The 12,955-nt window shown below is 37.5% G+C and overlaps 1 protein-coding gene across 1 annotated transcript in view; it reads right to left on the bottom strand.

The window, feature by feature from the left end:
• OGDHL (oxoglutarate dehydrogenase L) overlaps window positions 1-12,955 on the bottom strand; it is a 43,087-nt gene that overhangs the window by 18,615 nt on the left and 11,517 nt on the right. Inside the window, exons 4-13 of the mRNA XM_059851226.1 lie at window positions 10,850-10,965; window positions 8,974-9,128; window positions 6,222-6,368; window positions 5,548-5,638; window positions 4,862-5,041; window positions 4,369-4,497; window positions 3,818-3,997; window positions 3,400-3,552; window positions 1,955-2,057; window positions 1,219-1,347 (exon numbers count right to left, since the gene is read on the bottom strand). Of these exons, the coding sequence (XP_059707209.1) occupies window positions 1,219-1,347; window positions 1,955-2,057; window positions 3,400-3,552; window positions 3,818-3,997; window positions 4,369-4,497; window positions 4,862-5,041; window positions 5,548-5,638; window positions 6,222-6,368; window positions 8,974-9,128; window positions 10,850-10,965 (1,383 nt within the window). The remainder of the gene's footprint in view (window positions 1-1,218; window positions 1,348-1,954; window positions 2,058-3,399; window positions 3,553-3,817; window positions 3,998-4,368; window positions 4,498-4,861; window positions 5,042-5,547; window positions 5,639-6,221; window positions 6,369-8,973; window positions 9,129-10,849; window positions 10,966-12,955) is intronic.

The raw sequence follows: 12,955 nt of genomic DNA, 5'->3' as shown, positions 1-12,955 counted from the left end.
ACATAAAACTCCCATTGAAATTGCCTCATTTTAAGTAAAAAAAAAAAAATCTCAAAAGTTTTCCCTGTAGAATATACTAAACATTTGATTAAAAAAAATCTTCCCATTGTGTTTTGTAAGACTATATGACAATAAGCATTTCCATTCTAGTGAAAGGACAAAGTACTTAAAATTTCTGTTTCTCTCCCCTTCTGTTTCTCCACAAATTCTCTCTCACAGCCTTTTAAACTGTATAAAAGAATCTAGCATACCATAATTGTTCTGAACCATAAATATACCTTATATACTGGCAAGTGTTCCCTAGTGTCAATGGTTAATCAACTTACTAACGAGAGACCAATTTACCTTTTTAAATAGAATGTCTAATACTACATTTTATTGGGCAACTACAATTATTAATTTATCAGTGTCACAACATATTGCACAAATGTGTAGAAGAGTTAAATTTATCCATTAATTGTATCTGCTCAACAAGCCTGTAATTAATAACAGGGAATGCCCTACCATGATTACTTGTGTTTCATTTCCCAAAGGAAAAGAAACACATAGAGTATTTACAGAAGTCAAACTTTATTCTTTGATGGATGACTCCAGAGAGGATTAGCTTTCTCTGTTTAAAGATTTTAAAGAGAAAAAAAATTCTCATTATTCCTTATCCTTAGTATGTATACTACAAGTCAACAAAAGAAAAAATATTCCTAAACAAAGGGTCTCCGTGTTTCTCTATGGAATGAGCAGGTTATTGTTCCCAATAGTTGCTAGATTTCAACCTGCCCAGAAAATAAAACTGTCTCAGAACTCTGACACAGTGTTGGGGCTCCCCAGTGACACAGGCACTTACTGTAATAGATGCCAAAGTGAGGACTGAATCTTTTGAGAACAAAAGCTAAGACTTTTTGGGGGAAAAAACAAGGACTTAAAGAATGAAAGAAGTTATTAACTTAAGGTTGCAAAGATACTTCTACCTCCCTCAGAGGAAAATCTATTTTAATGAGGTATGAAACAGAAGTGGTGTGATACTGAAAGAATATTATGCTGAGAACAAGCAGCAGGAACTTAAATGTCACATTCTCCTCACCTATGGAGTGGAAGAGTCAAAGTAAAAAAAGTCACAGGCATTTTCCTCTTTGAGAAATGGCCCAAGAATAACTTCTGTGCAGAAATATAAAAATGGAGCAGGACACAAAGCTAGGAGGAGACACAAAGCCTTCAGCTGACCTGAATGTATTTTGAAGTCTTGGACTGGCACTGAACTAGCGACGCTGCCGATGTGAGTCAGCAGCTCTTCCGAGATGCCCGTCGGGGGACAGGACATGCTCTTGGGCTCTCCGTCTGCGTTAAAGAAGCCTGCAAGGACAAGGCCGGTGAGATGTTCAAGGACTGTTTAAGAGATATGTATATTACCTATAATTTATTCAACAACTCAAGTGACATGCTGCAGCAGACTAAGCCTAGTTCTTTCCCTTTTGCTGGGAACTAATAATTTTGACTGTCTGCATAACAACAGAAGCTGATCTTACAGGCACACAATGATCTATTTTGTTTCTGCTTTCACAGCCTGTGAAGTCCAACTATGTGGGAAGAGGCTGCCAATAAAAGGCATATGGCACCTCAATCCCTCAAATAAAAAGAAAGAAATGAATAAATAACATGAGACACACTCCTTCTTCCTGACAGCCCAGACAGTTAACAGTACAGGAAAACCACTTCTCTGAAAAAGACATTTTCCGGTTTAGCAAAGTCACAGCTTACTTTGCACATTTTTTAACAAAAGTATTTATTTCAAGCTGATCTAGCAGAATGCTATATTTACTAGTAACAGGGGCAAATCAAAGGTCACATATTCAATTTTAAAGGAATATTGTCTGATAAAATCTATTTAAATCCTAGATTTTGGACTCAAAATAAAAGCACATTCGAGTAACACTGTAATAAGTGAAAGGACACTCCTTACCAGGCCAAGGTGAATCCAGCCAGTGCTTGATATGAAGGATCTTCTTATCCTTAGATCTAGTATATGCTTCTTCACATATTCTGTCATACTTTGCAATTTCTTCCTGTAGAACAAAAAGGTTTTAAAATGGATAAATATAACACCCTCATATCTTACAGATGACTCCTCTCATTCAGCATGACAATACCAGTTATTTAACTCCATGAGAACATTTAGTTACAATAATACAAACAAATAAAATTAATTTTATCTAGGATCAAACTGCCTTCTAGAAACATGCTTACATACATTACTCTAAATAAATAATTTAATTGGACAGGTGTTACAGAGGAGTGTACCAAGAGCTGAAGCTGCAAGCATTGCTCCTGAATGAGACAAAAGTGAAATACCTAATATAATTTACAGTCATACTTCTAAGATCAAAATCATCCAGGTCTCATACTCCTGGCTATGAAAGCCACTAAAGTTTAGAAAAGAAGTTTCCAAAAAATTAGTCTGTCTGGGAGAGTCTAGCAAAGAACCTGCTGGCCACACCTCTCAATGGTAACAGAGAATGCCATATTCCACAGAGGCAGAACACCTCTGCAATACCTGTGTTTCAACCCAGAATCACACTGAAGTTATTGAGTTAGCTAATCTTTAAAGGAATTAACAGCAATGTTGAGCTCAGTCTTTGCAGCCAAACATCCATCCAGGATCCTAGATCCAGTCACCAAACCCTACGGTGCCTGTACTGGCACACTCTTTCAATAAATGGCTCAGAAAAGCTACTTCTGCATGAGCTGTGATGCTTCATACAGAATGCACCTACCCAAATTACTTATTTTCTTGATCTGCAATATCACATCACTACACTTTCTCAGAAGGTCCATGAATGTTTCAAGGCTCCTCAGAAGGATCCATCTGCACTCTAAACACCAATTCTCAAAAAAATTAAGGTAAAGACTTAACCAGTTTAATACAGATACCAGACTCTACACTTCACCATTCTGGAATATTTAAATGATCTCTGAACTTTCTTGCAAGAAAACTAAAAGGTTAAATTGATCATATTTCATCATTGCTGGACACAAGGCTGCCAAGTTTATCAATATGAAGCTATCAACAGGAGAGTTCAAATACTGTCTTGCTGCTGAATCAAGGTTTTAGAGATGAAGAACAGCTGACAAATGCTTCTATTTTCCAATGTTCTCATTTAATCACCTTCTCCCTCAGAACTGAAGCAATTTTTTATGAGCAATATATTTTAATTACTTCAGAGCAGTTCCAGTCCTTTTATTACAACAATAGTATTTTACACGAAACTCCAAGCCAAACTGAATCACAAATTTGCAAAGGGTAAAGACTTATCACAAAAGGAAGTTTTCAAGCAGGCAGCATACTGTGACAGTTGGGTCTTTCTCCTTACAACTCCTTAGATTCCCTCTAACTCTGCTGGCATGTACCTCAAACTCCTGCAATGTCACAGTCCCATCTGCAATCAGTTTGTCAGCGTATTTCTTCAGCACTGGGACCTGCTTATGGATCTGCTTGTACATCAGAGGCTGGGTAAACATGGGCTCATCCATTTCATTGTGCCCTCTTCTACGGTAACAAACCTACAAAGGGCAAGATTGCTTCTGTTATTAAGGAAAAATGTAAAATGGAATATTTCCATTTCATCATTTTACAGAGATTTTAAGAGGTTTATTGTATAAAAAACATTCATGGCTTTTTGTTGGCCTGTTTGTTCCTGGTTTTTTAAAATGAGGAAACTAAAGGCCTTTAAAATCAAATGTTTCTTGACTGGACCTTCTAAGCCACAAAAAAATAAAGAGTAGTACATAATGCGCAGAATGAAAGGTAAAGAAAACCAAGACTTACCAAGTCAACGACCACATCTTTGTTGAAAGTGTTTCGCCACTCTGCAGCCACGCTGCACACATACATCACTGCTTCAGGGTCATCAGCATTCACGTGGAAAATGGGAGCATTGACCACGCGAGCAACATCCGTGGGATACGGAGATGAACGGGCCATACGGGGGTCTGTGGTGAAGCCAATCTAAAAATTCCAGAAACTTCCATTAAAATAATTTGAGCACCTCCCTCTATTCTGTTTTGAAGTTTGCATTTAATAGCCATCCACACAGCAACAGCATCAGCTTTTCATTTTGGCTAGCTAGCTTCTTTTTGCTCCCTTAAAAACCAAAGCAAGGCTAATCCAATTAAGTACTACAAATTGAATGGAATACATGCAGGTGATAAAATATTATCCACTTAAGAGCTGCTAGATACTAGGATCATTTTCAGAAACATCTCAACCATTCTAATATTCAGAGGGGGAAAGGAACCCAGTTAATAACAAACAATAAAAAGAGATAGATGGGCAAATATTCAGCAGAGAAGTTGATTGCAAAAGGCTGTACTTGTTACCTGGTTGTTGACCACAACGTGAATAGTGCCATTTGTGGTGTAGGATGGGAGGTCACTAAGATGAAATGTCTCATAAACCACTCCTTGTCCTGCAAAGGCAGCATCCCCATGTAATAATATAGACATAACCTAAGAGGGAGAATTGTACACATATATTAGAAAGGAAAACTGCAATTTGAGCTTCTCAGCAGGATTTCTTGGCTCCATATTTTTGTAGCGCTTATAAAATAAAAAAGCAATTTTATAAGAAACAACAAATTTCTCAGCATTCTGCTGCCTTTTCTCAGTTTGCAAAGAAAATAAAGCTTTAAGCCTATTTCCCAAAGTTACCCTCGGGGTCTCAGGAACCTTATCTAGTTCAACAGGTGATATATCCCTTTTGAAGGAGGAAAAGTGGAAGATTCATAGTGATATGAAACTATTGGCAAACTATTTTTATTGGAAATACCATGAAAAACTACCATTAAAAGTTACTATATTAAACAATCGTTACCTTTTTCCCTGCTGTATCTCCTCGATAAAACTGTTCAGCTTTTGTTTTGCCTTGCACTACAGGATCAACTGCTTCCAAGTGAGAAGGGTTAGCCATCAGGGACAGAGTGATCTTCTTGTTTGTTTTTCGGTTGATCCTCTCATGGTACATTCCCAGGTGATATTTTACATCCCCAGATCCCTAACAAGAAAGACATAATCACAATTCAGGAATGTCATTCAGACCTGCTCAATCTGATTTACTAGGCCTAAAATTTGTGCTTCAGCCTGAAAACTGCAGCTGGTTACCTGAACATCAGTGTGCACTATGGGTTTGACACCATAATTCCAAACTGGGACACTGTTCCTATTCTATTATCTTAATATTGTCATCAAACATTAGATAAATACTTACAGCATATTAATACTCTGTTCATTCATATACAATAAAAAGAGATGCTTAAAGGTTATGAACTCTGTCAAATGGAACTTATTTATCTACAGTCACTCCTGAGAGACATTCTGCATGTCAGAAGTATAATATAATTTTTAAATTTGTTAAGAAATTTCACCAAATCATGTTCCTCAAACTAGAAAAGAAGGCATTGCAGCTGATAATGCTGTTTTCATAGTAACCATGACCAAAACAACTGAAAACTATCTTGAATGTTGACCTCTCCATACAGATCTAATGAAAAAGCATCTTACCTCATCAGCTGCTTCAAGTTTGGGATCAAACTGACAGAATATCTGCTCCAGCTCTTTTCGGATTACATTAGCCAACACATTCAGCCGACCTCTAAGAAAATTCCAAACAGTTTTGTCTCAAACATGGTACTAACAGAGTCAACAGCATAAAACTTACAAAATCTGCAAACCACCCTGTAAGAAATTTGCAAATGTTCACTTCAAACTTTTGAGTCTGAAACCCCTGATTCAATCCTTCTTCCCATTACAAAGTTCCTCCAATGCATTCCCTCAGACATTTTAGAGCACCTTGTTATCCAAGTGAATTTTGTAACTATCTAGCACTCTTCAAATAATCACATTATACATTAGTTAAGGCAGACTGCAAAAGTAAGTTCAAAACTACCTCACAAGCTTTCCCAGTTCTAGAGACTCTATGCAATGGCAGAGATACCATGGCTGCCACATTTGCTTGCAGCTTCAAAGTACACTAAGGAAAGTTTCTCTGTCATTTACTTATGAAGCCTGTAGCCTCTTACTCACAGGCATTTGCTACAGTTCTGTGTTCCCATTACTTGATATGACTGACCCTTCCTATCAACTTCTCTAATATTAACTTCTAAATAAATTTCTAGAACCCAAAACTTGTCCCAACACAGTAAGCCCAATTGTTGGGGTGTTTCCATTAGCATTACCTATGAGGCATTCCCATTATAACATATTCAATTCCCATTTCACTGGATTTATCAATGATGGTCTTAAGTGCAGGAATCATTACTTCACATCCTTCCAAACCAAATCTCTTTTCAGAAGACCACTTGCGAGCAAGGAAGTCTTCAAATCTTTGCCAAAAAGAAACAAAAAACCAAGAGAAATTATTTGTACAAAGGTAATGTAGCAAATACAAGCTGTTTACCATCTTACAGCAAATAAAGTTACATTAAATTGTTTTAAAACATCTATGAATACAAGCTATACACCTCTGGAATTCAGTCATACACGGGGAGGGAAACACAGGAGAGAATTCAGTCTTTCTCCCCTTCTGAAAACTGTTTACTAGGACTTTGAAACAATAAAGGGTCCCTACCTCAAAAAACTCACTTCCCAAGTTAAACTCTGTTCTCATGTACACAAATCTGACCACTGCGAAGGCAGAGTGACAGCAAAGAAGTCTCTTCTATTAATTGAAGAAAATATAACAGAGAACCTGTATTTTCTAATACTTGTAACAAAACCAGAGTAGAAAACACACCTATTCCAAAGGTCTCATTCAACAGGAAGGCTCCTCAGACTGTGTGATATAACACTTAGGAATGGGCCAAGAAGCAGGACACTGGTATCCCTGCCTCAGCTTCTGCAGCAGAATTATGTCAATCCCTGACAGCTCTAAGATCTTTCATTCTTTAATGCATTTGGGCCAGAGGCAATGCAAGTGGTTAAAAAGTACCTTTTAACAAACACTGAAAGGATTATACATGGTAAAGCTTGGAGATAGGAAAGGCAAAGAAAATACATCTTCATGAAAGTAACTGTATTGGTTACATCATCTCTGCTTTGCCTCACAACACTGCCATAATCCATTAATACTCAGCTTATTCCTCTCTTAGAATCCTGACATTTACTTCTTTAGACTGAAGTCCTAAATGCAGTGATATGAATTGTTGCCAAAATCTCTCCTAGCTCATCCATCAATACCTTACAACCAATCCAGCCATCTAAGCAACAAGCCAGACCCTCAACTGAGGCATTCTGCCAGAATTCCTGAGGGAAGTCTGTGAGGCTATGCCAGTTTCTATACAAAGGGAAAGCAGTGTGCCATGTGAAGGTCCCACAGGGCAAAGGAAAGCAGTGCACACACTGATTTCTTCCTCTTTGCAGCAGCAAGTTCAGCCAGTACTGGACAAGCAGCAAGTTCATTACTTGAGACGAGGTGCCACTAAGAGTGCAGAGCTACAGAATTTCACAGTCACACATGCCAGTCCCCCACACGCCACGGGGAGTCACAGTGCCCCAGCCTCTGCCACTGCATGCATTCAGTACACAGTGAGGCAAACATCTGGTGAAAGCTGGCTGCTCTCAGAAGAGATCAATCTGGAAATGTTTGGCCCTGCCCAGATCAGGCTCCACACTAGGGTCTAATATGTTTACTAATGTATTACAAAGTAGCTCAGAAATATACAATGAGTATTTTACATAAGGAGGAGTTTAAAATGACCATTTGTTCAAGAATGTATCAGTAAAAACCACAATGGATAAAGAAATCTAACTTTAAAATTCAGTTTTAAGTACCTGAACTCTGTAGTTCTTGGAATGAACATTTTTAAAAAGAGTCTTGAGCAAAACAATGAAAACCTGCTTTACAAAGTTACAAATCTGAAGAGGACAACCAGTTTTCCACAAAATGAGACTTTACCTAGATAATTTCAAACAATAAAATGAAAAGTGCTCTAAAGATAGCTGGATAGAAATTTTTGTAAAACTTTTTTCTTCCCCGTTCAGTAGACAGTTAATTTGGCAGAAGATGAACATTAGGCTCCTTCGTGCCACTAGAAACCCCAGATCTTTGCACAGCTTAGGCAAGAATAAAAGCACAAATTCTTGTCTTAGGATAAATGGAGATGGGTCACACTGAGCATCTGTTAAAAAAACTTACTCAAGCGTAATATTCACTTGACCAGTGTCAGTTTTATTTCTGTTTAAATGAAACTTTTAATGAGACATTATATCACTGGCAAAAGTATCTTTTAACACCTCCAATGAGCACTTTATTTTAGAACTTTGAACATAGAATCTTAATCAAAAAGTGTGCCTTTCCAAATATGTGACTCTTGTGTTTAACAAAGGACATACACACTGTTTCAGATTGTAGGGACTGAAATAAATCTTGTGTCTGAGAAGCCTTGTTCCAGGAGTAAGAGGATAATTCATTCTCTGGGATCACAGTATTTCCACACAGATAGCCACAATGGGAGCAGTCAATAAGCTATTTCCAAATGTGCTTTCTTATATTGTAGATACTAAAACTGCTGCAGCCAGGTCATGTAACAACAGCTCAACACATCATGGCACATCTCAAAATGAAAAGGGCAGAAAGGACTTGAAATCACACACCAATATTGTTCTGACACTTATTTTTTGAAATAGGCTACAAATCTTTAACACAAATGATATTACTAGTGTGTTGAAACAACTTTTTCCGCTATTACCTCCTCAAGCCAATGAAAACATTGCCAGGCACGCCACCAAATGCCTTTTAAGAAAACAGAATGCTAAGTCACAACACAGACCCTGACAGATTCCTCGCAGCACACACTTTCCTTTGAGAAGGCAGCCAGGTTAACTACACCCACTTGTACTCCAGATTTCAGTGAGGCTGTTCCCCCCACATCAGCAGCTCCCAGGCAGCAGGCACAGAGCAGTGGCCCAGGCCAGCCCAGCCCAGCGTACCTCATGGAGCGCACCAGCCTTGCCAGCAAAGTCCTCTTATCCTCGTTGCTGAACTTCATAACTCCAGGTGTCTCAAACTTCTGACGGATCCACTGGCACTGCTCTACATCATTGATGAACATAAACTCCAGGCCAATGTGTTGGCAGTAGGTATGCTAGCAAGTGAAAGCACCAACAGAGAAGCTTTAGGACCTAGTGGGCCACAAAGAAACTAATATATTTTTTTTAATTATATCCTCCATTACTCTCCTGAAAGCTACCTTGCTTCCTGTTTCACAACATATTCCCCCAAAGTAATTCTATAAATGAATAAATTGTTTTACTGAATCTAGTTTTGTATCACAAAGCTTTCTCTATGAAGTAACATTTCAAAATTTTTAAACTGTAAGATTCTCAAGTTATGCTACACTCAAAGTAAGCCAACAAACCTGCATTACACTGACTGGCACATTTCACCTAACTCAGCGCTTTTCTAACAGGCACAGTAGACTCTTCTTTAGATGCACTAGCAAAGATTTGAAGTAATTTATCAAAATTCGTGTACTTTATCACATCTTTTGTAAATGTAACCTTAAGCCAAGAAATAAAGACAGTGAGAAGACAGCTATGAAGTCCAATGCAAATTATCTGATAACTGTCAAGTTTCAGAAACTTGGAAATGTGAAAAAAGATCCAAGCAGCTGAGAGCAAAGACAGGGAAAAATGCAAAGACACAGCAGTAATTTTATCTCCTTGTTCATTTTTTAAACTTTATTTTTCTTACTTTGAAAAGAGTATTTCATTAGAAAAAATATTTTCAAAATACAAGTCAACAGAAGTAAGAACAACTGTGAGTTTGAGACAAAACTACTCTCAACATAGTAAGTGCTCTCTACTGCCTTTAAGGAGTTGAATGTTAACCTCCATTAAAAAAAAAAAAAATCCATAGCTCTAGAGACAAGAGGAAAGAAGAGGGTTATTTCTCCTTACGACAAATCAGTTCCTTAAGGCTTTTATATTTTGCAATTGATTTTGCCCCTTTATTTGCATATTACAATTTTAAGGATTATTGTTACACAGATAGCTAGAAGTGCAAAAACAAACCAAAAAAACCCCAACCAAATATAAAGCTCAAATGCACAACAAAGATAATGCGGTTTAACAATTTACCATGCCTCAGCTACGCCAACATAAGAGTCAACACAACTGGGAATATCCAACAATGACTCACTCGGCAGCCTACAAATTCATTACCATTCCTATTTGCTGCTTTGCTATTTGGAGTTTGCCTCTAATTATATTTATTTCTTCAAATTAGTTTTTCTTTGAATTATTTTAGCTTTGATGACTTCCTATGGCATAAACCATGTCACCTGTCAGATAATGAAACTCTAGAAAAAAGACTGGGGATGGAAAACAGGGACCATCACAGTCTACAAGCTACAGCTGGGCTCTCATGAATTTGGTACCCAGCCTTCATATTTTTCCTCAAGTGAAGATCTCACTAGAGCTGGGGATCTGAAAGCAACCCCTGAATTTCCTGAACACTGTGTGCACAGAGGTTTTATCTGTGTTACAACACTTCAACGACAATTTTTAAAGGCTCTTCTTTTAAACAATATCTGTTCTTTCCAGAACAAGGGCTGGCATTAATATCCTACCATATTCACCTCTTTTATACTCATCCTTAATCCATGTATTTCCAGTATCCAGCTAACTGCACCAATAGTGCTGCAACATCTAGAAATAGTACAAAGGTTATTTTTAAGGTTGTTGGAATCCTTTACATGGTCTGTTAGTAAATGGCAAATGATAAGGGGGTTTTGTGACTGCCACCTGGAAAAAGTTCACTTTGGTCTGAACGAAAACATTCCAAATGAAAACATGCCCCACTGACCTCCAGGCGTTTGATGATCTCTCGCAAAGACAGACTGTTCTCATTTCCTCCTATGAAGGTGGTTGTTGGCAGCTGAAAGACCTTGTCCAAATCTGATTCATGCAAACCATAAAACCCTACAACAAGTACATTATTGATTTGCAAAGCAGAACAGGAGACAAAAAGGAAACCAGCATTGTTTTTCAAGCCATGGCAATTATATTTAATAAAGCAGTATTAGAAGGTACCAGATTAAAAATTGAAAGTGTAAATATTCTGAAGGTATCCATTGGTAAAATAGACTTTATTCTGGATTTTAAAAAGAGTGTTTGACTTAAATATTCATTACTTGATTATTTCTTAAATGCTCAAATGAAACAGCTGGAATTAGAATCATTCTAGCCTTTTTTTATATTTTACCATATTAAGAGTCTTGTCATCAATTTTCCACACTACTTCTTACAGCTCACTGTTTAATAAAATAACTGACTCTATCAGCAGCAACAAACAAAAAGAATCCCTTCTCACCAACAGAACCATCTGGTTGGAAGCATTTTACATTAATAGACAGACCAAGAGAATGCACAACAGGTTCAATAAAATGCTGTACAAGCACTCTGGAGAACTTTCAAGGTACTTCTATTCGCTCTCTCTTTTTAGGGAAATTAGTTTGAAATAGCCATGTAATGACCTGTACAGCTCTAGTTCCCAGGCAGTGACCCCTTATAAAATACACTGATTTCCACATCCCCACAATCTAACACTTGTTTAACCACATTGATCCATCTTGTTTTGGACACATCTAAACTTGTTCTGCCTGAGAATACTATTTAAGAAAATATTAAACCTAACTATTATGCAGTTTCAAAAGCCAAAATACTCAACCGACAAGGCTAAAAGACTGGTATCAAGGCAAGTTAAAGGCCTTGTATAGTACAAGGTTAACTTAGACCTGTTAAATGAAGGAAGGAAAAACAGTGCCTTATAATTGTAAGAAGCAAAGGTCAAGCACTTACAATACACATCACCCACAGTTATAGAACCTTATATATACATTAAAACTACATGTGTTCCTACACATGTGAAAATATTTGAAGAATTAAAAGCACCTCCTCTATTTTTAATTTTGAACAATTTATCTTGGTTCAAGATAAGCTGTAGACATCCACTTTAGCAGTGATAAAACAGCATGCACATAACTCTTAAATCAATATAGTGCTTAAATGTTAAGTGATTTTTCTGAAGATAAAAGCAAAGCATCAAATTAAGGACGAAATAACAACAGCATGTAAGAGTTGAAGACAGGCCCTAGGACTGCATTGTTACCACTTTTACTATACAGCACTGTCAGTAAAGACCACGTTTTTTGCTTTAAAAATACTACACTTTAAAATGTTAATTTTGGTTTTAATAAAAATTTCAATAATATATTAAAATTTCAGCCCTGGAATGGCCAAAAAAAAGCATATGTACCATGACTTCTCCTTTTTGGTATTGCAACAGGTTTTTTCCCAGCAGGAGGGGAGAGTGACACAGGGGATGACAGGGCCTTTAGTGTCCTTTGAAACAAAGCAGGGCATTTATTTCTTCACTTTTGCTTACTTTCCCTCAGACTTCAAAGGCTCTTGATGTCCTCTCATGCATAAAGCAGAACACGTACAAGAGTGATTTGGGCACACACAGAACATCTGTGCTTTGTACCACAGCATCACATATTTACTGAAGCATCACCTCGTGTTTAAAGAGATACACCCTCACTGAAATCCTGAAAGCAGTTCTATACTGGGACCCATGCAGTAGGTACATCTGTAACTGCCTGCATTTTCAGAAGCAACTCTCAGAAGAAATTTCCTACCACAAGGAAAAGAACACCCAGAAGATGGGACAAAGAAAATCCACAGAAAAATAAAATATTAAAATACTTTCTGTCCTGCCAAAGGCCTTTCAAAAGTTTCCTGCCTGGAACATTCAAGGATAGGATTTGACATCTTCCTCTATTTTAGCTGTGCCAAGACTAGGTTAGAAATTTTGTTTCCCCTCACAAACTGAAATCTCCTCAGTTATACTCTCAAACACATCCCCCCATCTCATTCAGAGGTCTGGCATATTTTTCCTATGGGCATGAGG

This window comes from Haemorhous mexicanus, chromosome 7 (assembly GCF_027477595.1).
Source record: "Haemorhous mexicanus isolate bHaeMex1 chromosome 7, bHaeMex1.pri, whole genome shotgun sequence".
Taxonomy (NCBI): Eukaryota; Metazoa; Chordata; class Aves; order Passeriformes; family Fringillidae; genus Haemorhous; species Haemorhous mexicanus.
Note: the sequence above shows the minus strand (reverse complement) of the source record. Positions and strands in the feature narration are given on the sequence as shown.